Source organism: Brienomyrus brachyistius, chromosome 23 (assembly GCF_023856365.1).
Source record: "Brienomyrus brachyistius isolate T26 chromosome 23, BBRACH_0.4, whole genome shotgun sequence".
Lineage (NCBI taxonomy): Eukaryota > Metazoa > Chordata > Actinopteri > Osteoglossiformes > Mormyridae > Brienomyrus > Brienomyrus brachyistius.
Genome location: NC_064555.1, coordinates 1,328,381 through 1,353,958, shown reverse-complemented (window position 1 = coordinate 1,353,958; position 25,578 = coordinate 1,328,381). Strand labels below are relative to the sequence as shown.

The 25,578-nt window shown below is 47.7% G+C and overlaps 1 protein-coding gene across 2 annotated transcripts; it reads right to left on the bottom strand.

The window, feature by feature from the left end:
- Positions 1 to 113: 113 nt before the first annotated feature.
- top2b (DNA topoisomerase II beta) lies at positions 114 to 25,553 on the bottom strand. Of its 2 annotated transcripts, XM_048992834.1 has the most exons (36): positions 24,677 to 25,553; positions 21,123 to 21,332; positions 20,591 to 20,681; positions 19,096 to 19,159; positions 18,264 to 18,409; positions 17,944 to 18,041; positions 17,315 to 17,527; positions 16,735 to 16,908; positions 16,084 to 16,185; positions 15,853 to 15,990; positions 15,567 to 15,705; positions 14,161 to 14,318; positions 13,919 to 14,044; positions 13,699 to 13,809; positions 13,366 to 13,471; positions 13,166 to 13,275; positions 12,671 to 12,763; positions 12,248 to 12,362; positions 11,968 to 12,089; positions 10,265 to 10,413; positions 8,763 to 8,994; positions 8,345 to 8,479; positions 8,041 to 8,241; positions 7,747 to 7,942; positions 6,350 to 6,441; positions 5,606 to 5,758; positions 5,333 to 5,416; positions 4,975 to 5,172; positions 2,957 to 3,122; positions 2,656 to 2,820; positions 1,944 to 2,145; positions 1,774 to 1,859; positions 1,577 to 1,672; positions 1,052 to 1,177; positions 835 to 926; positions 114 to 592 (listed from the first exon to the last, which is right to left on the bottom strand). In XM_048992834.1, the coding sequence occupies exons 1-36, from the start codon at positions 24,716 to 24,718 to the stop codon at positions 434 to 436; spliced, it is 4,890 nt and encodes a 1,629-aa protein (XP_048848791.1). In that variant the 5' UTR covers positions 24,719 to 25,553; the 3' UTR covers positions 114 to 433. The 2 variants fall into 2 exon arrangements, with proteins under 2 accessions (XP_048848791.1, XP_048848792.1); XM_048992835.1 differs by lacking the exons at positions 20,591 to 20,681; positions 24,677 to 25,553 and adding an exon at positions 20,740 to 20,784 and having other exon boundaries at positions 21,123 to 21,255.
- Positions 25,554 to 25,578: the final 25 nt, after the last annotated feature.

Below are 25,578 nucleotides of genomic sequence, written 5' to 3'. Positions count from 1 at the left end.
CTCATCGATGGTATGAGCAGCTGGTCCTTGCCTCTAAACTCGATGGCGTAAAACCCCATTACGGCCAAACCAGTCATTTCACATCTATTGATGAAGACACAAATGGCCGAAAGTAATTTACAGTTTGTTTACTTCCAACTTCATTTCAAAAAGGAACATAGTCTCTTACTTTTAACAATTAAAATATGTGCTTCGGCACCGCGATCTAAACCTCTAAAAGCTGCTTGGAACAAATACATAACATTTCAATGATAAAAAAACAAAACTGTTTATGTATAATAAAAACTGTGAAACACCTACACAGTAGAAAGCATTTAACATCACCAAAAAAAAATAATAAAATAATAAAAAGGGAAAAAAAGTACAAAAGTTGCAGGACTAAGGACGGGAGTCGTTTCACGAGCGTGTGAGTTAGGGGGATCCCATCGAGCACCTAGTCAAACATGTCGTACTGGTCGTTGTCGTCCTCGTCCGATTCTGCAAAGTATTTCACCTCCTTCTTGGCCCGGCCCGGCCTGTCTCTCGAAGGCGCGTCTGACTGCTCGAAGCTGAGCGTGTCCAGCTCGTCGTCTGACGTGGCCTTTTTCGACTTCTGGAGCACAAACCAAGACAAAGACGTGACACGGCCGCACTCTGCAGTAAAGATTCAGATTCATTTTTGGAAAATTGGGACCGCTAAACGGTCTTGGGGACAGACGTCACTCCTAAAAGAAGAATAAAGATGCATCCATCCATCCATCTTCTCAAACCCTGGTCACAGAGGTATAAGGCAGCAGTGCTAACCACATCATCACGCCAATGCTTGGAGTTTCATACAAGACTTGCGCGACTCACTCGATTAGCTGCTGGCTTCTTGGCCTTCTTCATTGGACTGTACTCATCTTCCTCAGAACCGGAATTCTTCCTCTTCCGCCCCCTGCCTCTACCTGCACGAGCAAAAGACCCAGTTAAACATCCTTACCAAAGAAACATACCACAAGAACATCAGCCCAGATGTGCTCTTCAACGCGACAACGGAGGTGGGAAACGGGCGAAAACCCGAAGCTCGCACCCTTTGTCGGCGTCGACTTTTTGGCGCCGCCGTCCGAGTCGGAGTCCCAGATGGAGGAGTCCGGCTTTTTGGGTTTGGGGGCTTTTTTCTGCTTGGGAGGAGCTGCGTCTGATGGCTTCTTAGCTGCTGTGAGAACCAACAACCACCAGGCACGGTCAGCGTCTGCCTACTACGTCAGCTAGTTTTGTTCCTAAGCCAGTTTGTAGTGCTGGGTGACTTATGTCCATTATTTTTTATAATACGGCACAGTATGTATAGGCTCTTTTAATGAGCTCGGAATGACAGTGACCGCTGCTAACGGAGCGTAAAAAGCCTTAAATTAAGCATCAAACTATGGAAAACTGATACAATGTGATACATGGTGTTGGGTAAGAGACGGAGCTACGCTACGGGAATGATGCAGCGTATGGCCGCAATGCATCTACACCTCCACACAAAGGAGACGCGCTTCAAGTGCAAGATTTCATCATGGCAGCGTGAATGGCAGTGCTACACCGCCCCCTAGTGGAAGGCAGGGGGCCATACCTTTCTTCGCTGGTGCAGGTTTGTCAAAGACGGAGCTACTGGAGTAGGAAAAGGCTGGGCCATTGTCATCTTCATCGCTGTCAAACTTTGGCCCGTCTTGAGAAATAAAAAGGGGGGGGGGGGAGTAGTTATGAACAGAATCTCACTCCACAGAAGGTGGTGTACCAACATTCAGAGAATGTTTTTAAAACACCCACCACTCTCATTGCTCTTTTCAGAGTACGCCGATTTAGATGAAAATATGCTCTGTGCCACTTGGTTCTTCTTTGCTGGTGGAATGGACCTGTGGGAGAACAGCCACACATCTCAGTCACATGCATATGCCAATGCAAAGAGGCGTGATGAGAGAGGGTCTAAATCCGCGTACGATGTAAGGGACGGCTTGGACGAGGGTTTGGGCGGGAAGATGTCGTCGTCGTCTTCCTCGTCATTATCGTTGTCCATGGAGGCGGGGAGGTCGTCTTTGTAAGATCTCATCGGGGAGGAAGCTGGCTCCTCGTCCTCCGGCTCTTCGTCGCCCTCCTCATCCTCCTCCTCGGAGAAGTCGAAGGTGTACTTGGGTTTGCCAGCTGATGGCGAGAGGGAGGAGGACCACACTTGACGTGATATTCTGCACCCATCTGGGAGCCGTACCTCTTGAATAACTCACTGCTAGCCGTCTCTGCATAGTGCACATAGCCGTTCTCTCTTCTAGGCGAAGTGTGTGGGTTCAGCATTTCTGATGCAATGCTTTAAGTAGCGATCCTACAGCTGCCCGCCCCATCTCACACTCGTCTCTGGTCTATCACTGGAAGCTCGGCCCAGCGGTTACCTACGCTGCTCCTGACAGCTGTACGCTTGTTTTATATTACCTGCCTCACTGCTTTAGACAAAAGCCAAACAAATGAATAAAATAGCTCAGTGTTCAAACACACTTCACACGCGGAGCTGCCAGATCCATTCCATCGGTGAGATCAAAGGCCCAGCCGACAAGAAATTTTATGCTCAGCAGTTGACGGAGGCCTTGACTGCAGGGCAGAGCAGAGCACGCAGGGCCCGGATGGGTCGCGTCATTCCCTGGCCACCTCTCCCCACCCCACCTGAGGCCCTCTGGCTCTTGGTGTCCCGGGGGATGACGACTGGTTCGCTGTCCCTGTCCTCCAGGTCGCTGTCCGACTTGGAGTCGTCGTCAGACCAGGGGTTCCTCTTCTTTGCCTTCTTGGCAGACCCTTTGGGTCCTGGCGTCTTCCTCGCTCTGGGAGGTGCTGGAAGGACAAAATAAACAGGACATTTATATCTCAATGACACACTGGAAGCGGAACAGACCTCTGTGGTATGCGAGTAAGAACATGCCAGGGCAGCATCCCCACACCAAGCCGCCAGCCGGTCATGCCCACTCACCGGGCTCCTTTTTCTCCTTCTTGACCCGCGGCGTTTTCACTTTGGTTGCACTCGTCGGGTTGCTGGCCGGGGGGAAGCTAATGGAGTTCTCGGCCACGCCGCCTTCAGAGGGCATCGTCCCCAGCTCGTCGTCAAACTCCATCTTCCCTGCAAGGTCTAACTCGCCCTAAACACACACACACACATACACATACACACACACAAAGACACGACTGTCTGCTGAACCGTTTCCAAACCAAAGAAATGCCCAGACCCACTTCAGGACAGTTGGCTGGCTCTGTGTACCCCCTCTACTGGACATCCTAGATGTTGGTAGCAACGCGTCATTTTCATTACTATAATTCCACTACTTTTGACGTTAACAAGTACTGAAATTTAAATGGGCTCGTTACTCGTTACTTTCGCCTAATATTAATGGACAAATGTAGCCTATTCCCCCAGTTTCCTGTTTATGATCGAACGTCAACGCAATGAATTGCTGTGATGGATTTAATTTGACATTCGACTGTCGCAGCAGTAACTCACGGACAAACGTGATGCTTTAAAATCCATCAGCAAACCATCCGTACGAGATGATTTACTCCCTGGCACAATGTCGCAGAGACATTACTAACGAATACTGATTTGACATCCCCCCAATGTCTGTGCGATGTGTCAACAGCAACACAACGTTAATGAGGTCACTATGCAACGTTTAGCCTACTGTTATTTTTCCAGATTAGGCTATATAACGCACAATAGGCTTATACTAATATATATATATATGATAGGGTGCAGCGCGGCATGGTGGTGCAGTGGTTAGCACTGTTGCCTCACACCTCTGGGACCCGGGTTCGAGTCTCCGCCTCACATGTGTGTGGAGTTTGCATGTTCTCCCCATGTCGTCATGGGGTTTCCTCCAGTTTCCCCACACAGTCCAAAACATGCTGAGGCTAATTGGACTTGCTAAATTTCCCGTAGGAATGCGTGTGTGAGTGACCGGTGTGTGAGTGTGCCCTGTGATGGGCTGGCCCCCCATCCTGGGGTGTTCCCTGCCTCGTGCCCATTGCTTCCGGAATAGGCTCCGGACCCCTCGCGACCCAGTAGGATAAGCGGTTTGGAAAATGGATGGATGGATGATAGGGTACATTTATTGTTTACCCTGCATGTCGGCATACTGTTAAAAACCATATAACAATTTGATTAAAAGTTGGACATGTATTATTTAAAATACTGACAACGTGATGGAACCAGGAATAAAGGGACTTATGCTGAACCGATTAAAGCTAAATTACTGGGGAAATGTGCTTGCTGAAACATGTGTAATTAAAGTACTGTTTATGGGTCTAAATGGAGCGCAATCATTTCACGTCTTAAACAAACGTCCCAGTGACGTGTGTGCGCTGCCCGAGTTGGCACGCATTAATGAGGGGTTTGAAGTAACGCAAGTGTTACTTTCCCCAGTAACTAATACTTTTTATGCAGTAATTGATAAAGTGATTGAATTACTTTTGAATGAAATAATTAGTAACTGTAACCACAAATTTTCAGCAACTTGCACATATATGCAGAGCCAGTCAAACGTTTGGACACGCCTAGCCACAGAAATGTTTGTTTCTATTCTCTATATTTTAGATGAATTATAAAGACAACAAAACTAAAAAAAACGCACGGAATTATGCACTGACCCAAAAAGTTTTTAAGAAAAATTAATTTGTTTGGGGAGGGGCGGGGGGCAGCTCTGCGGGTTGGGACTCAGAAGGTTGCTGGTTCAAATCCCTGGATCAGCAGAATGATCCCACCACTGGGCCCTTGAGCGAGGCCCTTAACCCTCATTGCTCCAGAGACTGGCTCACCCTGCTGTCTCCTCTCTGCCACTTTCCATGAGTTGCCCACCCATGCTGAGGTGTCAGGTGACCAGGTCATGTGACGTGACGCTGCCACTCTCCTTTGTAGGCGGCTTGGCTTGCCCAAGCTTCTGACTGGTACTGTATGTAAACCATGTTCCTCATGGAGTCTGGCACATTTTCACAGCCTACCTTCTTCTTCTTGGTCATCTTCTTGGAAGCGTCTGCCTTCATGGCCTGGGTTATCTCCGGCACGATGCGCCGGGCGAACGGCGAGGGCAGCGTCTCCTCCAGCTGCATCTTCTTAACTTTGGGCTTGCCGATCTTTCCCTTCACCAGCTTGCTGGTCTTGCCCGCGTTGACGTCTTCTCTCTCCTGTGCCTCTACCCGCTGATACCAGAGGGCAGGAAAGCAGTTAAAACCCATAAAAGACTGATGGAAAACACAAGTAAACCCACAAACTAAGCTGGAGAACAGGCAGGAACTGTTTAAGGTTTGTTTCCTTGTTGGAACTGGGAAGTTATAACTTCCAGTGTCCCAGGACACTTACATCTAGCTCCTCGATAAAGACAGCAAGATCCTCCTTCCAGAGATCTTCAGAAGACTTCCTCTGAAGCTCATTCAGCTCAGCTTTCTGCAACAGAAGGATGATGTAACTCAGCATAACAACAACATAACGGACAAGCTTGCATGAGGTCATTCTCCCACTCTTCACGTCAGCAAAAACAGCAGCGAAAAGTTTCGTTTTAACTGCGGAAGACCCTGAATCACCGAATGCACACCGCTGCGAGAGTACCGAAATACCCTCTCCATGATTCACTACCTTTGCGTCCCTCTGCTTCAGCAGCTCCTCCACCTTCTCCTTGGTCAGGCACCACAAGGGCATCCCCAGGATGTAGTTAAAGTTTGGGCCCGACGATGAGCCTGAGTCGACAGAGCTGTCACTGTCATTGCCCTTGTCGTCGTCTTCGAGAGACTGAGGAAACCCAGGCAAAAAATAAATCAATCCACCCAATCGGAACGGAGGCTGCAAGGACCCTTCAAGGACCCTGGCTGCCTGATTTTCCAAAATCAATTTCTCCCTGGAACCAATAAAGCATGAATATCTATCCATCTCAAAGATGGAGCCATTTAGCTTGAAAACTAAAGGACCAAACCCCTTTACTAACCAGGCCGAAGGGTTTTAAGCCAGGACTGGAGCAGCAGAAATACAATAAATCACCAAATCAAAATACAGGCACGTGCCTGCATATTTGATGCTTATGGGAGTTTTACTTATGCAAAAGTTTAAGCAGAAGGAAAAATGATTGGTTCAGAGATCTAACCAATCAGATTGTAGAGGAGGTGGGCCAAGATCTCTCATTGGTTGGTCCTGCCTCCTCTAGTTGCTTGGACCCTTATTTGATGCCCTGCTCTTGTACTTTTGGTGCAGGAAAATACATTTGTCCCTATTACAAGTTAAATAGATTAACTTCATGGATAATCTGTCTCTCTGGAGCACAGAGGACAGGCCCTTTGTTATCCCAGTGCTTCTTTAGAGAAAATAAGGATTCCGCTGGTATCGCACCTTCTCCTGGGCTTTGTTCCATGCGGCCACGGGGTCAGACTCATAGCCTCGCTGAACCAACATCCTGATGAGGTCCCTCCTCGACTTGTTTTCTACGAGGAACACGGGAGACAGTTTAAAGGTGGCAGAACGCGGGCACTGGTGTGGCGCACACTCAGCGCCAGCTGGGCCCCTGCCTGCCTGGCACTTGGGGGGCTCATAACCCTACATTAGGTCAAGCAAATGTCAAATCTGAATCTGGACAGTAACTGTCCTCATATTAGTATCAGCTACGCAGATGTAGATACGAGTAAACGTCTCCTGAATGCACACTGTGGGCCACCCGTCTTGGAGAAATTCATAACCATTACTCTCTTAGTCTTGAACAGGGTCCCCCCAGTTCCAGTCCTGGGGGGTCAGTCTGCGACGCATTTTTGCAGATTCCCATGCTCAGACACGCCTGCTAAACCTAGCAATTGGCTGGTGAGCTAAATAAGGCGTGTTTCAGCAGCGAGATCCACAAACCATGTTGCAGACTAGCCCTCCAGGACAGGAACTGAGGAACCTTGTCTTAGCGCGTCTAACCCTATATATTTCCCCCTTAATGGTGAGTGGGCCAGCGCCAGGCTAACTGATGCTTAACCTATCAGACTATGAACCAACACAACCAGACGTCCTGAAAATAGTGCTGGGGATTGTTGGTTCAAGTCCCAGGAGAGGCCCTGCGTCCAGCACTGTAAATGAACAGCTCCTGTAGAATTAGCTTTTTAAATGGTTATAAATTATGCTCCTTTGAATCAAAGGCACCAGCTGAAACTGATCACTGACTGGAAGAAACACATTCATTCACCCCTATGCAACATTTATTCAAAAGGGCAAAGAAAGGGGCCCATTTAAAGCTGTCCTACACACTCATTCATCTGTTAAATGCTTTGCTTAACATTTCCCTTTGCCGTGATCTGCAACAATGTGCGCCGCTCGCCACAGGAACCGCAGCTCCCAGCGCTGGTATTGTTGGACTGGAAACTGGCTTATTGTTAAATCTTTCTGGGAAATTAACAGCTCTGCTGGAACGCTATTCGCGACACGTGATCCCTTCAGAATCTTACAAATGAGCAGAACCTTTGCGTGGGTCCTCCTGGGACCCACTGCGGCTGCCAAGAGTATGCTGGGAGCTGGCCACTGCACAGATTCTGCCACCAAATACTCTCAAAATCTGACGATGTTGGCTGGAAGGCTAAAAAGGAACTTGCTGTTTTGGTTCAAGCTTTATGTTTCCTTGTCATTTTCTAGAATAAAAACCATGCATTTAGTATCTGAAAACGAGGTTGTAACTGCTACGTTAATGCCGCAAACTTGAAATAGAACCGCTCTGTTGTTGCGCTAACACTCGCATAAAGCACTGTGAAACATCTTACCAATAGAGAGCTTTCCTTCGATTTTCTCCAACACAAAACGTGCCTGGTTTGACAATTTGGCTGACTCCGCCCCCAACATGCCGACCAGCCAATCCTTCCTCAGCTTGTAATAGTGCAACCGGAGCTCAAAGAACTCCTTCAGGATCTCCTGGACGGACTCATACCTCTTTAGACAGCCCATGTGGTCAAACAAAACCTGGGAAAAGAGGAAGGCCTCTATTTAACGAGAGCGTCAAACAATGTAGCTGCGTGCCGGTGCGGGTCGGTCCAGCCGGCAGGCAGGGAGTAACTTACCATGGAATTGCAGGTGAGGGTGGACTGCAGCTTGAAGACTTTGTGAAGGCCGGCGGCTTCGGCCTGTGCCAGCTTCTCCTCGCTCATCCGCACCAGGAACTTGACCGTGGTGTCCGTGTGGTACTCCTTGTAGTCATTAATGAGGGCCGGGGTCTTCTCGGTACCCTGGAGCATGGGCTCCAGCACAGACTCTTTATACGCCTGTGGAACACAAGAACGAGCTTTTATCTAAAGCTGGAACAACAATGTGACAACGACCATCTAGGAGTCGAGATGAACCGTGGCGTTTCGCTGGAGAACACACCTGTGTCCAGGTCCGGATAGGCAGCTCAGTGATCTCAATGGAGTTCTTGTCCAGGATGGCCACCTCACCGCTGACCAAGTACTGGTTCTGGCCCAGTTCATGAATGACTCCTTTGAAGTTCTTGTAGCTAGGAAGCTGGGAGACAGACACATGGGTAAAGTCACTCTGGCATTCCGGCCTGCCTGAACCACAAATCTTGCGATTATAGTTTCAAACCCCAGCTTGCTCCTGTCTGTCTGTTTCAATTATTACATACAAACACAATGGAAGAGGCCTCCCCCGTTTTCAGAAGCTGTTCACTGCACAATGCCCCTCCCAGCCTTCCCAATGCCCCTCCCAGCCTTCCCAATGCCCCTCCCAGCCTTCTCAATGCCCCTCCCAGCCTTCTCAATGCCCCTCCCAGCCTTCCTTTTCTTACCATGGGAAGGGGATCCTGGTGGTTCAGCATGCGGTTGATGTTGTTGACAATCTCGCGCGGATCGTAGTTGGGAATCTTGCAGGCCCAGCCGGTCCCGATGCCTTCGGCGCCGTTCACCAGCACCATGGGGATGATAGGTATGTACCACTCTGGCTCCACCTTCTGGTTGTCGTCGTAAAGGAACTTCAGCAGACTGGAGTCGACGGCTGGGAAGAGCAGCTTGGCCAGCGGACTGTGAACAGGAATGTGAATCAGAGTAAACACACCTGTCAGACAGTCCTCTATAAACACAGAAGCACAAAGGCAGGGCCTTAATGACTCCAAAACAGGACTCAGTATTTATAAATCAATGTTTGACTAAAAGACTAATTAAGATGTCTTAAATACATTAAACTACTCCAGTATAAACTGTCTCTGCTCCACACCTATTAAATAACGGATTCACATGTAGTTTCTGAGCGCAAGTGTTTAATAGACACAATTAACAACCTACCTGTTTAACTACCTTACGACCAGCTCTGACCGGTTGGTATTATACACTCTACGAGAACTCTGGCTGTGCAAATGGCAGTGCGGTGTTTCTATGCTATTCTGTTTGTTCTGGTCTCCGATTAATAATATTTGAGTTTGCGTACCATTTGTGGTAATCGACCTTTATTTTGATATGCCGTATCAGTTTACACTGAACTTGCGACTGACTTTTATTTCGATATATTGCCTCTAGTTTAATGCTTATGCTTTGTATCGTGGGACAGGGAACCTTCTGTAGTGCGTAAAACATGGACGTGCGCAAAGTTAAAGTTTTACGGTCTTTTGCGTCTCTTACGTCTTCGAAAGCAAAGGTTGTACGTTTTTGTTCTTTACTAGTTTCATATCTTGGCCAGTGTGCACAGATAACTTACTGTCTATGCTCTGTTTTAGCTCAGTGATGTGCAAAAGGACACCAACAGTGATTCGCTGCATTGCAGTGACGCTAATCTGCGATACGTGCCTGTACATGTTAGTGTTTATTTGTAATTCTGCTGATGATCAATATTAGCACTTGACCAGCTTGCTGTAACTTTGCTATGCTAGATTAGAAATCTCCCAATATCACACTTTTACGCAGAGATTTTCAAATGTCACACATGGAGCACACAGCGGGAACAGTACAGCTTATCAGTGTACAGTACACAACTATAAACACTTGTAAATATACTAAAAATGTTATAAGTGGCTCAATGGTGACACTAAAACAATATCTAAAGATGACCGACACAAGCACACTGCTAGCACAGTTTGCTTAAGATGCCAGTGAGTTGCAGCTCATCGCTCACCGACCAATTCCCTTAACGACCCAGTCGTAGGAACGGAACTCGGCCATTAAGTGAGGAGTGTCCAATAAATGATACATTCAGAATTTAGCACGGCATAAGATAAGAGTCATGGCACAGTGACAACGAAGGATGCTGGCAAATAGGCTTAGCTGGTGGGGAGCCGCAGTGCGGAGGCCTGGAACCCACCTGAGCATGGTGAAGATGTAACGGGGGCTGGCGGCGTCTTTGCCGCCATTGATCCGGGTGCCAAACTGACCCAGGGGCTGCAGGATGTTCAGGTTGTTGCTGCCCACAAAGTTCTGGGCCAAGTTCACGATGGTCATCATAAGTGCTTGCTGGCGAGTGCGAGCGAGGCAGAGGTGGAAAGAAAAAGAAAATGAAGGGATACACTCATCCAGGGCTGCCTGCCAGCTCTCAGTCAGTGGGCAGTTTATGGAAATGGTGCCCAGTCCTCCAGTGGGACCACCAGCCAGAAACGTGACAAATCCGAACCAAGTCCACACATCGATTCGGCTGTTCATTAATTAGGTAATTTGCGAATTCATTTGTCACACCGTTTGATTTCTTTTTTTTTTTTTTTACACGTTTAGAGCAAAGCATGTAATGTATTAAAAATAACCGTTCATCTTCCAACAGCTTATTCATTACAAGGTCACAGTGAGCCTGGAGTCCCCCCCCCCAGACAGTACAGGACACGAGACAGGGGACACCCTGGTCAGGATGCCAGTCCATCACAGCATTTACACAGCATTACAATTCACCCAGGACCTTTGTGTTCAGCTACAGGAGCCCCTAACCCATCACACAGTGACCAGAACAGAAGAGAACAGAACACATCACACACCCGGGGCAATTCAGAGATGCTAGCCAGCCAGCATGTATGTCTTTGCACCTTCGAAGGAAACCCAAACAATATAGGGAGGACACGCAAACTCCACAAAGCAAGAGTGGGATTCGAACCACTAACCCTAGTGGACAGCAAAGCGGGTATAGAAACTAGATGGATGGACGGACATTTACCGTATATAACAGGCTAGGCAGCAAAGCACCATAATATAAAGCTCAATACGGCCCCTGCTGATGTCCTCTCCTGAGCTGTGTTACGCTGCACCAGGGCTGGGAAACCTGACAATTTCATATCATGATCTACCTTGAAGACGTCCACGATCTACTTTATATGAGAATCATAGAGGTCGTGACCTTCTGCTATTGTTCTTCTGTGATTGTGATGTCCTACTACTGCTTCCAACCTTCACATAAAACTCCAACGGCCAGTAGTAATGTAGATCCGTGCTATGTTCACATATCAAGAGAATGACTTCCTAGATGGCTGAGCTGATAGACATGTGATATAACTTAGCCAATCACAGGGTCTCTTTCATGCGCGACGTATTTGAAAAACAATTCAGTGTGATCTGTGGAGAGCTGGTACCGAAAAAGGACTCGAATCAGTAGTGTGGCAGTGATTTAGCGTAGTCATATTTCACAAAGCAAAGTTATCTGTAAACTTTATCGGGCTACAATTGGCACTTCTGGAGGCAATACGACAAATCTATTCAACAACCTTAAAATGAAGCAACTGACAACTTAAACTTAATTTTAACTTTTAAACTAACTCAGGATTTAATGACCATTTCGAAAACAGTGTAATGAAATACTTTGTTTTAAAAATTATGCTAATGAGTAAGTCCTTAGGCTTGTTCAAGTCTGGATATTCTTCACAGCACATTTCAAAACAGAAGATTCAGATCGTGAATCGTGATTGTGCATTTAAAAGGCCGCAATATGATTTTTTGGGAAGATAGCCCACCTCTGCAGTGCACATCACCTCAGAGACGGCAAGCAGAGGGAGAGGAGTGAGGGACAGAATCGGAGGGTAGCCACCTCACCTCCCCGTGGTGATAGGCGGACATCTCAGCCACCGAGCCGGCTAGCTGGGCCACCTTGACCTCCCGCTTGTCGTTCCTCTTCATGCAGGTGAACAGCACCTTCCTCTGGCCGGGCTTTAGGCCTGGGAAACCCAATGGGGGAGGGGGAAGGGAGGGTGTCAGAGAAACGCTGCCCCACGTGGGGGACACGACGCAGATGGAACTGAGGCACCGAGGATGCCTGGGAATCGCATGCCCCAACTGCCCCTACACCCATCCCGACGAAGAGGAGCACGCCTACCGTCGACAAGGGACGGGATGGACCTCTCGTTGTCAGAGTTGGAGAACAGGATGAGCTCCTTGTTGATGAAGTCATTGTAGGACAGGTGCTTCGTCGCCGTGCCATATAAAAATTGCTGGGCAATAAGACGAGCATTTCAGTACTGGCCCATTCAAACTCTGGCTACAGTAAAGGTGGAAGCACCTTTATCTTGCGAATACAGACACTTAAACTTCCAAGTATATAAATTCATGAACTGGGTTACGCCAAGGAGCATTAATACTGGACCAAAACAAAAACCCAACAGAGCAAAAAGTCATTAAGGGTCTGAGTGAGTGAGAGTCAGCCAGCAGAGGGACATTTCTGGGCTGAGCACTGGCGCCCCCTATGGGCTTCACAGTGCCCTGCGTCGGCTGTGGCCTCCCCTGCGCCGGCCTGCCTCACCTCCGGCAGGCCGTGCATCCTCCGCTGCCTCCTGTCCTCCATGAAGTTGGTGAGCCACTCCTTCCGGTCATCGATCTTCTTCTTGCTGAAGGCCTGGGCAGAGGGAGAGGGAGGCAGGCATGTTACGCAGGGCCCAGGGCAGCCCCCTGGGAGGAAATGGGCCGGACCCCAGCGGGATAAGAGACCACTGGCTCCCACTTACCCCTGGCAGGGCTCACAGAAGTGGTGACACGGCAACACTGCATTTAGTGATTATTTTACACATAAATAATGATAATTTAACGATAAAAGAAAACAATCAGAAAACTGCTCGAAAGATACAGATTTGTTTTATATATTTTAAGTGTCAAAAATGATGCATCTTCTACACATAAAAACTTGATATTCAAATATATTTCTCTGGAAAATAAAATCGGAGCCATACGTAAACCACAGTGCGTTAGTATATGACGCATTTTAAACGGATAATGCAAAGGAGACGTCATTTCTACGCACCAGCGTGATGGCGGCATCGTCCTCGGTGCCCCCGTATCGGAACACGATCCGGTGCCGCTCCATGTCCGCGAAATACTCCTTGGCCTCCTTGCTTGTGCTCGTACCCAAACCTGCAAGACGCAAGAGGAGGACGGTGAGCCCCGGCGTGTGCTGAGCTCCAAGCCCGGCCTGGCCAGGAAGGACCCCGCAGGTGTACGCGCCTTTGTAGTACTTTATGTGCCAGGTTTTGTAGTTCTCTGTCTGCTTCTTCCACTCGTCAAACTCCGGAATGCTATAAAAAGACATCTCTTGCTTATTCTTGTGTACCTGGAAGCAAAGAAAAGGTTAGATGTAACAAAATGCCACGTGAATGATGGATGTAATGAAAGACGACCACGTCTGTGTCCGTCAGCTTCTTGCCACTGTGAAAGTTGGTCTGTATTTCCACCCGTACGGGTCAAGACCCGAGTAATGGCCGGGGAAGTGGTCCTCAGCGTGGTGAGGAGTGACACGCATTCCGATATGCCCTCCCACACCTCCTGCGCACGCCGTACCTTCACGATGGGCGTGATGAACTCCTCCAGGAAGGAGTGCTTCAATAGGGACGGCCAGTTGTGGTGGAAAAAGTTAATCAGGAGTCCCTTGATATGGGAGCCGTCCTGGTCCTGAAAGACAAAAATGAAGGACGAGTCATTTTGGAGCAACGAAGCTGAGGAGGAACCGATGAGCACTCACACGCAAGACAGGAGCAACACAGGAGGAACACATCCATACCTGATCTGTCATAATCATGATCTTCCCGTAGCGCAGGCTGCGCAAAGACTCCGCATCGTCATAGCTCTTCTTATACTGAAGACCCACGATCTTGATGATGTTGTTGATTTCGGCGTTCTCCATGATCTGCGCGTGGAAAGACGCCGTTCAGCCGATCGCATGCCGTCTCACACTCACATCATACCACGCGGTGCATGTCTTTGTCTTACACACAAAGACACAGCGCTCCCTCCACCCCTCACCTGCTTGTGGGTCGCTTCGCGCACGTTCAGGATTTTCCCCCTGAGCGGGAAGACCCCGTAGCGATCTCGGCCTATGACCCCAAGCCCCGAGACGGCGAGCGACTTGGCGGAGTCTCCTTCCGTCAGGATGAGCGTGCATTCCGAAGAGTGCCTCCCACCTAGGGAGCAATCAGCGCATGTTACCTTACATCATGTTTATTTATTTAACAGACTCTTTTGTCCAAAGTGACATACAAGTACAGGTCAGAGATCTGGGTCAGCCAGTATCTCTGATCTCTCGTCACAAAAATGTAAACACAACTGCGACACAACGTTGCATGCAGAGAAAAACGCAGGTTTCAGACTTTCCACTAATTATAAAAAAAATCATCATCTCGCAGTGAGACTTTGGATGCAGCAGTGCGGCATGTTCTCAATTCAGCACAGCGATGAAATTACAGCTGCAACGGGTGGTGGGGGTGCAGAGCTGAAAGAATTTATTTCGCCTGGCCTCTAATGCAGTGAATTTTATTATATGCCAGTTGCACCAGTAATCTTGGATCAAACTAAGATGCAAAAACGGTTTAAAGCCAAAGAGTTCTGAACCTGAGCTTAGATCCAGTCACCATGCAGAACAGAGGTAATAATAAAATTTTGATTTTAAAACAGTGTCACTGTTCTCTAAATTAGGACAGCGAGTGAGCAGAAGCTAACGGCCATGCTCTTTCCATCCCTTCTCCATTTTCTGCCGCATCTTAACACGGCGATGCATCATGTCCCTAAAACACAGGCAGGAGACGAGCATGGCCATAAACCACGGTGATACACTGCGGCTCCCCCCGAGGTCTAGTCGGCCATTACCGCAGCCCATCAGAGTTAGCGGGGCAGCTAATTTTCATATAAATCTTGTTAGCTGTAACGGATTCATTTCCCGGGACGTCGTGCTATCTGCACCGGCAATCCGCGCAGAGGAATGGAGGGGGGCTTCCTGGAGTAAGTCTGCCCGGCTGGCCGGAAGCCGATATGGCCTGAACGAAACCTCAAACATTTCGGCCGAGACTGCTAATGGGACTGAGCACAGGGCGGCTTAATCAGATCCGCAGCTCCACTGAAAAGTACAAGTAAATCGAGCCATTTAAACACGCCGGCATGCTGCTGGTTTTAGGCCCATAAATATATTGTGAAGTCTAGATGGCAACTAAACTAAAACAAATGGAACCTTTTCCAATGTGTGTCTCAAAGAAGCTTGTTTAAACAATGTGCTTAGTTATATCGTATCGCTTCCTTCACCTTCTCCTATTGCAATGTACGTACAATTAATGAGGGAGCATCTCAGCGAATGACAAGGACTGGATCAACACTTCAGTTGACATCAGCACCAGCTGAGGTCAAAGCCCACCGAAGTCTTAATAAATCCCAAGGCTCACCGGCATCGTTGGCGTCATCTAGCTTGGGAATCCCTTTGATCTTGCTGTGCTTCACCGAGGAGCACTTCTTGTTGAGCTGCGTCTGGGCCTTGAACTTCACCCAGTTCAATATGCTCTCCACAATACCGCAATTAGTCGCCTGGAGCAGCAGGACAGATTTTCTGATGTCACCTTACTTTCTTCATATTAGATGTCATGAAACATGTTAGGGCAGCACCCAAGGCCAGGTGCAACGTGGCTTCAAAGTGAATAAAGGTGACACTTCTGATGCGTTTTAGAGACATACCGCACGTATGAACTTCTCTGAGAGGGGACACTTTGACCCAAAACTTTTGGTCTGCAGAGTCATGTTCTCCTTGGTCTGGGAGTCAAACGTCGGGTTCTCAATCAAGGCGTTTACAAACACCCAGATGTGGTTCTTCACCTGGCAGAAACGCGAAAAAGAAGGTAGGAAACTGAAATTGGGATGTCGGTCTTGACCCGAAAGATGTTCTCTGTGAAGTGGAATCCTACAAACCTGGAAGGGTTTCACCGAGACCCCGGCCTTGTTCTTCTTCTTCACCACTTCGATGAGTTTGGCCACTATTTGGTCCACGACGTAGTCAATGTGCCTGCCACCCTGTCCAAACACAGCAGCGATGGGCATCTCAAACTGACGCAAAGACGCCCGGTCGCATCTTGCTGGGCGGCAAACGGCCAACTTAACATGTCGTCTTTGTGTTTTTCCCCCCGACATTATTGTTTTCACGTGAATAAACACCAAGGCAACAAAAATATTTGCTATAACAAGCAGACTAACAAAACAGTGGGAGCGTTGAATGGCTGAGTGAGAAAGCCGAGCTAATGAGGAGAAAAGAGACGGGCTGGGAATTAGGGGCTGCGAAACACGCACATTAACTAGATATTCAAACCCTGGAACAGCACCGGCGTCTCGGAGGGCAACAAGCTGAACGGACTCAAAGAGCCCATCATAAATCCAGGCCAGCTTTAGTTAATTACCCCAATCTGTCAACGAGGTCCTGCGGAAAGGTCTCCAGGCAGGATTACACAAACAGGCGACTGGGGCTGGCCAGCGTGCGCCGGTATGACACTCATGCCTGCCTGTGTTTGGGACCCTGCTGTTGGTTCTCCCCTGAGGAAGTGTCCCGTAGGCCTCGGACTCACGCACCTTGGTGGTGGCGATGCTGTTGACGAAACTGATCTGCTGGAAGCCCTTCTCGCTCAGGGTCAGGCACACCTCCCAGCGGTCGTTCACCACCTCGTTCACCACCTTCAGTTGCACACCTGTCTCGTCCAGTTTGTCCTTCACGTACAGGTCGACGTAGCTGCGGAAGCCGTTCACCTGGGAATGGCGTTTCACACAAAGTGCGTCATAACCCGAACAAGCAACGTGACCTGAAATCTGATCCCTTTTAAGTGTGTTTTCGCAACCTGTTGTATTAACATGAAGCACTGATTTTAACCACAGAACTTTAACCACAGACTGATTCTCATTCAGTCTAGTTAGACCGCTTGTGTGTGTGGCTTGTTAGGACTGCATGTTAGGACTGCATGCCCAGGATCGGATGGTTGCTGGTTCAAATCCCATAGCCAGCAGAGTCATTTCACCTTTGGGCCCTTGAGCAAGACCCTTAATCTCAACTGCCGGGACCCTGCTCTCTCAACTCTGTCACTTTGAGTAAAAGCATCTGCTACATAAGTATGTAGATCATTAAATGAGGAACGACAAGAGATAGCTGGAGACTTACTGGAAGTTTCTTTCCATTGAGTAGAACTTTAACCCCTCGGCAGGAGCCGGCGACATCATAAGCCCTGCGAGTCAACAGAGCCACTATGTCCTTGTCCAGCTTCTCCATCTTGAACTTGGACAGGTCTGGCTGGAATGTGACGCACGTGAAGTCCTCCCCGTCAAAATATTTAATTCTGGGATCGGTTGTTTTGGTCATGTTGTTCATCCAGGTCTTGGGGAGTAACAAAGCAAATTAAACAACAGAAAGCAACACAGCTGAATTATCGATGTCTAAAAAGCTAGCAGGGCATCTACAGGCGGCTGTCAAAGCCACAAAGAACCAGCTGATCGATAGAGAACAAAAGACAGAAGTGGATCGGCCCAGTTCCACGTGAACCCTACAAATAGGGCCTGTGACCCACATTAGTAAGGATGCTTCTCCACCAGACCAAGTGATGAAACAACCAGTGAGAAAATCAGTCATAGCCCCTTACCTTCTGCCTATGAAGAGACAACCAGCCTAAAACATTTAAATAGCTTTATGACTCACACTACACTGAGCAAGGACACCTGTTTTGCTTGTTTCTGAGGAATCGACCAGCATGCCCCCCCCGAACAGAGACAGGACCGCAAGCCAGGACCTCCTACCTGTTTAAAGCTGTGCTTGTACTCTTTGCAGGCCGTTTCCACAGTGAACTTCGTGCTGAAAATGTTGCAGAGTTTAGCACCGTAGCCATTCCTTCCACCTGCACGGGGACGGGAGTCCAGTGAGTCCACAGAAGCACAACATGCAGGAGGGCGACCAGAGAGAGAAAGGAGGCCCCCGATAGTAGTGGTGGGTGGGGCCAAGAGCTGACAATCACTGGCTCACACTCAAGGGGAACCAATAGAGGAAATCATGGGAAGTCGGTTCTTTGGACCACCTAAAAGACTCGAACTCATTCATGAAAACAGCCGGCCGTGCCCACCTGTGACCTTCTTCTCTTCGTCGTCATAGTTGCTGGAAGTCAAGAGGTGGCCGAAGATGAGAGCCGGGACGTACATCTTCTCCTCTTTATGTTCCACCACAGGGATCCCCTTCCCGTTGTTCCATATGGAAACTGTGTTTGACTCCCTGGAAGAGAGAAATGAAAAGACAAGGAGTTAGAAAAAGTCCCACGGAGATCCACTGGAGGGCCCCAGTTAAGAATTCTGTCACTGGATAAAACCAGTGCTCTGCTAAGCCGACGCTCAACTTCCTTTCCCTTACAGGAGCAGACAAATAGACAAACTTCCTCTCAGATCAAATGAAGGAGCCTACAATACGATTATCCATCCATCCATCTTCTACCTGCTTATCCAGTACGGAATTGGGGGGGGGGGGGGGTTGCAATCATAAAGAACTGGCTAAAAGCTCACTGAACTGTAACTGACAGTTGTGCTTTGAGCACACTGACATGTAATATGAGATACTGGCTCATACAGCTCATTACCGCTACAGGGGATATGCTGGTGTGCAAAGGATCTTCTTTGGTTACCTGCCCCACTGGCACCATCTTCAGTCTATTTCCTCATCTTGAGTGTTTTTCCACACCAATTAGTAAATGCTAATTTTTAAACAAATCAACCCCGAAGATGCACTTCGATCACGTAATTAACAACGTATAAATGAGTCATGTCAACCAGACGCTCAGTAACTGGTCCAGGTAGGTAAAACAATACATAATTACATGCATGATGTGAAACCTCCCACTTACTGGTAATGACCATGAAGATGGATTTCGCACTAGGATAAGATGCGCGTGTCACGCACACACTTACGGATCAATGGTGATCTTTATACTAGTCATGTTCTTGTCCCTCTGCTTGTTGTCAGCTGCATTCACTAACGAGGGGGGAAAGGAAACAGACTGGTTATGAAAAACACGGCAAGCATTCTGCACTTTTTATTCAATTATCAATCCATCCATCTCCTAACTGCTTTTTGCGGTCTGGGTCATGGGGCAGGACTGGAGCTTGTGCCGGCCACATCACAATTACATCCAAAATTAATCTCGGAACAAAATTAGTTTGTGGTCTCTGGGAAAAAAAAAGACAAGAACTTTAATATTTTTCCATTAGGAATATGATGGACACACCAGCTAAATGTCCCTGATGAAGTTAAAATTTTATGTTGGATTCAGCTAAATCTATCACAGGATACACCTGCCAAGGACGGAGCAGCAGCCCGCAACACTGCCAGTTACACCAAAGGTATCAGAACATGGGGTTTTTGCGGTCCGGCATCTGTGATCACGCTAAATCCACAACCCTGTTTCCAAAAATTCTGGGACGTTGTATAAAACGTAAATAAAAACAGAATGCAATGATTTACAAATCATATAAACTCATATTTACCTGAAAATACACCAAAGACAACATATCAAATGTTGAAACTGAGAAATGTTATTGTTTTATGACAAAGGTATGCTCAATTTGAATTGGATGCCAGCAACATGGTTTTTGGAAACAGGGTTGTATTACGCACAGGGGAAATAATGGCCATAGCATATTGCATTATTTAGTGTTTATAAAACATTTATCAGAAAGACCGTCGGATTCTTGGGGAAAATGGAGCATTTCAGAGGTGCTCTTTCGTACAGAGTGCATTCGCACTTTGGTTGCAGTTCTGAAAACAATTGTTTTTTTCCTGCGGGAAAAAACGGAGCGTCCTTAATCACAAAGCTGAAAGGCAAAGGGAGCCGGATAACGGGGTTCTGCAGCCTCGCTCGGGTCGCACAGCAGAACACACGGAGACGGCGGCCCGTACGACACGGCTCCCAACACGCAATCTCTGTGCTTTACGCTCCAAGCCATTCCCAATCATCACTAACACGCTAGTCGGGAGATGTCGCTTTGCATCATGGGAGTCTCCAAGGCGACAATTACAGAAATTCACCCCAACGACAGTGTGCGGAAGGAACGACGGCAGGATGACCGAAAGGCTAACAGAAACCTGCTACATCACCTTACACCTTCAACGTTTGCACAGTATAACATTTAGCCCAGGGAGCAACGTCGATCGCTAGAGAATTTACAAATATTGCTCAAACACTTGGCTTCCAGTTGGCTGTGTTGTACTAATCGTCCAGGTGAAGAACCGGAATGAATCAGGCTGCAATCCCCCCAGTATTCATCAAACATCACAGGCCACACAGGAGGGAAATACTCAAAAGATTACGTACGGAGCGACCCTGCCCCAATACACAATATGGCGAAACTCAAACATACACAGCGCTACTAATATGTCTAGAATGAACGAACGAATGAGGCTTACCGAGTATTTCATCAAAGATTTTGTATAATCCAGGGACATATGTGATTTCACGCAAATTCATGCCACCATCTTCATCAAAAACCCACATTTGCTAAAAAAGAAAAGAAAAGGCATTTGCTCACAAAAATGCTTAACAAGAAACTACTCACACTTGAATCCTGACACTGCCCCTCCAATATACTCGAAGATGAGAACTGAAACAGGGAACATATTTTTGAAATGAAAATTGCATTTAAGATTCTGGGATGACAGCCGTGCGATTTTATTTTCACATCACCACTTCTAAAAAAGCAATAAATTATTAAATCTTAACCGAGCCATGATGCAGCTTTCTGAAGCTGTCAGATCAGCAGAAAATATTAGAATGCCAGGACTATACAGTCACACTGTGGAGAGAGTTCTAAATTATTATCAAGAGTCTGAGCCCAGACCCCAGATGGCTTGGAAGTGACTGCAGAAGCCTTCAGCTACGCTTAACCCCAAAACCACATCTGGATAGGAACTGCTGCCATTGAAAAACACAGCAACGCACCTGGGTGACAGGCTCCACGGACCCGATGTATGTGTCTGGGCGGAGCAGGATGTGCTCGAGCTGGGTCTTCTTCTGGTAGACCCTCTCCACGGACATCTTCTTAGAAGCCTCCTTCTTGGAAGGCTCCTTCTTGGGATCCTCACTTTTGGCACCATCGCCCCGGCCGTTGGCCTCTTCCCGCTTGGCGGCATTGTTCTTATCAAACAGGGTCTGTTTTCAAACACGTGAGCAGCTCGTTAAGAAACACATGGATTTCCCTCCGCTCTCCTCTCTCTCTTTGTGACTGCGGCAGATTTTATGATGCCCGCACATTTCTACTGGGAGACGGGGATACCCGTCAGGGGAATGCCCTTTCAGCAGCCTCTCTCACTCTCGGGGGAGGGGGGAAGAGAAGATTATACGCAGAATTAGCCTCAATTACACACAGGCCCAAAATACAGAACACCCAGCAAATTTCTGTTTTGACAAAACATAACAGGACTGATTTGCCTGAATGAGCTGGCAGAAGGTATATAGAACACAGAACTTCTGTCATCTAACGCAACTAAAAATTAAACCTGAAGAAAAGTGAAACAACAGCGTAAATATGAACCATGTTTAAAGCGTCAGTACCATCAAGAAGTGTAACTCACACTAACATGCTACACATCTCCCAATGAAAGACTCCTGTCTGTCCTAAACTGGGTACCAAAGATTCACGCTAGGTTTACAATTCTGTCCTCAGGATAGGGAGAGATAAACTAGGACACCAATCAGATTCAAGGAAGCAGTCACCTGGATAAGCAGGAATTCCACATACAACCAGTAATATCAAGTTGCTAACAACGGCCCAATAGATCAGCGAGTGAGTGGAAATTTCGCCCTGATCCATGCTGACTGACAATCAGCTACAACAGGGGTGACCAAACTTACCCGCAAAAGGCCGGTGTGTATGCAGGGTTTTGGGATAACCTGTAGGTCAGCTGTTCAAACCCAGGTGTGAGGACTCTTCAGCCAATCAGTCCTCTAATTAGTAATCTAATTAGGGAGTCGCAGCAAAAACCCACGAACACAGCGGCCCTTTGCGGATAAGATTGCCCACCCCTGAACTACAACATCACTTCAAAGAGCAGATATCGTGGATAAGAATAAGGATATGCTGAATTTATACAGACTCCCGACTTTCGGGCACCATAATACGCATCTCATTAATATCAGGGGGCAGCGTGTGGCTCTGTGGGCTAAGCCTGTGTGCCTGTAATCAGAAGGTCGCAGGTTCAACCCCAGCCTCAGCCTGTGGGTCCTTGAGCAAGGCCCTTAACCCCCAGCTCCCTGGGCGCTGCTGCGGGTGGCAGCCCTTCGCAGACAACTTCCTCTATGAAAAAGAGCAAGTTGAGGAGGCGTAAAGACAATTTCCCTACAGGGATCAATAAAGTATCGATTATTATTATTATTATCTCACGCACACTACTAAACCGTGGGCGTAAGTAAACGTCCATAAAGTGACAAAAAGCCGTCGTCCGGACAAATGTTTCACCTGTCCTCCAAAACCCTGGTGATCGCTGCACGCGCACCATATAATCGCAATGTTATCGCGATGTGATCGCCACAGCCCCAGTCCCAACTCAGTTTCCATCCACATGTCCCCTGTCATTCACCCCCCCCCCCCCCCAAGGCGAGGTAAAACACTAATAGGAAAAGCTGGGCATGGAGGAACAACCCCAGAAACATTTGGAGTGAGCAATTTAATTCAACACATAGCTAAGTTCATTAATGAAGTGTGAAAAAATGTCTGCGAACTATTATTAAACTAAGCAAATCAAGATCCAAGGAAAATGCAACCGGTGCATCCCTGCTAAGGAATAATGGGAATCTACCACGCCATGAAGTCTCACTTCCCAGAGACCCCAATCCTTTGTTGTAAAACTAGACTGGCAACAACAAGTCCTGGGATCAAACACTAGAGGCATTCAAATTTCTGATAGTTTGACAGTTACATTGCATGGGATGAAATTCTCGTAATAAAGCTGAATTCTGTTTGTGTTTTTCATGTTTTTGTAGCACAAGAAAGAAATGAAAAGCAAACATTTAGAAGGAATAATTCAAGACACTTCTATAAATACTTAGGAATATATTTTACAGTCATATAAAGCAACTGAAGAAACAAGCAACAAATAAGACCAACAGCTACTGTAACCCAATAGTATTAAGAAATATTTCATGGATACGTTGCAATAAAACACTTGTTTTATACTCTTTAAAATATAGTTTAGTCTTTGTAGATTTCCCTGCTCTTGTATTTGTATTTTTTTGCATCTTGCGTCTGAAGTGATACATAAATGATTAGTCAAACAGCAGTCAATGGAGAAGACAACTGCGGAGGAACTGATCAGAGAAAATTAATTAAAAACTAATTTATGTAGGACGGACGTTAAGTATTGGGGGCTTCATCACTCTCAGTACTGACACCTGGGGGTTCCCTGCAGAGCAGGATTTCTTAAGCTTCTAGCTTAAGTTAACCCAGCTAACTGAAAAATCTTACTTCGTCGAACAGCCCCTGGTAATTCAACTTAGGGAAAATATGCCCCCATGATATTATTGTCAAGTAATTGTGAAAAGATTTAGTTTTTTTCTTTTGCTCATTTCGGCAGCCTTGCGCCTATCGCACACAGAATTGGTTAAGAAAAGGCGTCTTCTGCTCCAGATGTTTATTTCCCACCACTGACGCAAGCGGCCGAAACCTCATCATTAATACAGTATAAATCTCCCGTTATTTCGGCCGCTGCCCTTTGTCTCAACGCCTTCAAGCCGCAAAAGTTATTATCCTGCGCATTGCTCCATGTGTTCGGCGGTACGGCAGCGCACCCCGGATCCCAAAGAGCTCCCTGGAACATAGGCTGGGCACCGCGGGCAGCACGGTATTTTTTAAGTTGTTAATCTTTTTCATTTATTGTCTTGTGTGGGAGCCGCCCCTCTCGCTCCCCAGCCCCACAGTGAACGTAGAAGGGGTGGTGGGGTACGATAACTGGCGCCTGGGGAGGAGGACCGGTCCCCGCAGCCCGGCGTCCATCCCATTGTCTTTATCGCGACTACGCTGCAGCCGCCACAAAGCGCCGGTCCGGGATGGTGCTGCATCTCCGGGTCAGGACCGATTGTCCAGTGCACATGTGCATATATGAAATATACGGTGAACATCGGAAAGCCTGCGACCAACACAAAGAACTTTTGTTTTGGAGAAGCGGTCCATTCATTGGTTTCAGTTTAGGCGTTCACCCTAAAAACAAATCCACCCACCGCCGGGGGTTATTTTCGGCCACTAAACTCTGCGAGTACCACGCATGTAAACAGCGCTCCCGGAGGAGTGGCACCGGAGCGATGCGGCTCTGGTGGAGGCACCGTGCGGCTGGCCATCTTACACCAGCTTTTACCTCGCAATGCCGGACACTAGCCTGCAGCAGACCGCTACCGGTCGGCTGAAAGTCACACCGGCGACTCGCAGAAGGGCTCTTAGCGGTGCCCGAGAGCCAAGAACGCCGGCACATACAACACTATGCGGCACGGTCACCGTAACTTACCACCCAAGTCAAGCCGCCGCTTCCCGCTGCGCCGTTGGACATCTTCCTTTTGTGTTTTCAAAGATAAAAATGCTTCTATTAAAATTATTCCACTCTGTTGCCTACCGACGGCTCATAAAAACCAAACGTTTTAAAAAACCGGCCCCATTTAGGACGTATTTCTCCTGTCGTGGGTTACGCTGCCGCGTTTCGCCTTAAAACGTCCAAGCGGGCGGCTGCAGGTAGCCGCGGCGAGGTGAGCGTCTCACGGTTTTTGTTAAAATCGACCGTCGTGGCGGCTTGAGGCCTGGATTTCCTTAGCAGACACGCTAATTGCTTGGACATAAGTGCTGCACAAAGCGTTTTATTTTTTATTCCAGGTATTTCACCGCGTCAAGCAAAGTTTAAAAAGCGTACATTTAGCATAACGTTCTTAAAAAACACAAATGTTTTGGACGCCGCAGATTTCATTCAGGAACAATAACAGCGGCGTTATGCCTCCGTCCGGCTATCCACTATCGGCACGGCGACGATGCCCTCCGTCCGGAATGCACCAATCCTGAGCGCGCTTTGCTGAGCGCCGGCAGAATAACCAATCAGAAGGCGAGGGGGCCTCCTTTCTGAGTCCCTCAATCTGCTCCTACACGAGGAAACGTCAGCGCGTCTTTCCACCGCGCGATTAAATTCGTTTTGCACACGGTTGGTAATAATGGTCCTTATACAAGAACACGAAAAGATCCAATTTGTAATACGTAGACACAACATTAACACTCGAAAGCATTATAACATTTTATCTGTCAAGTCTTATTCCAATCGTTTTAAAAACTTGGGAAATTGCTGTTGCATTGGTTTGGTTCTCTCGGATAAGTTATGGGTGACGTCACCTTGGGGTAACTATATGAAAATGTTTACTGCCCCCCCAG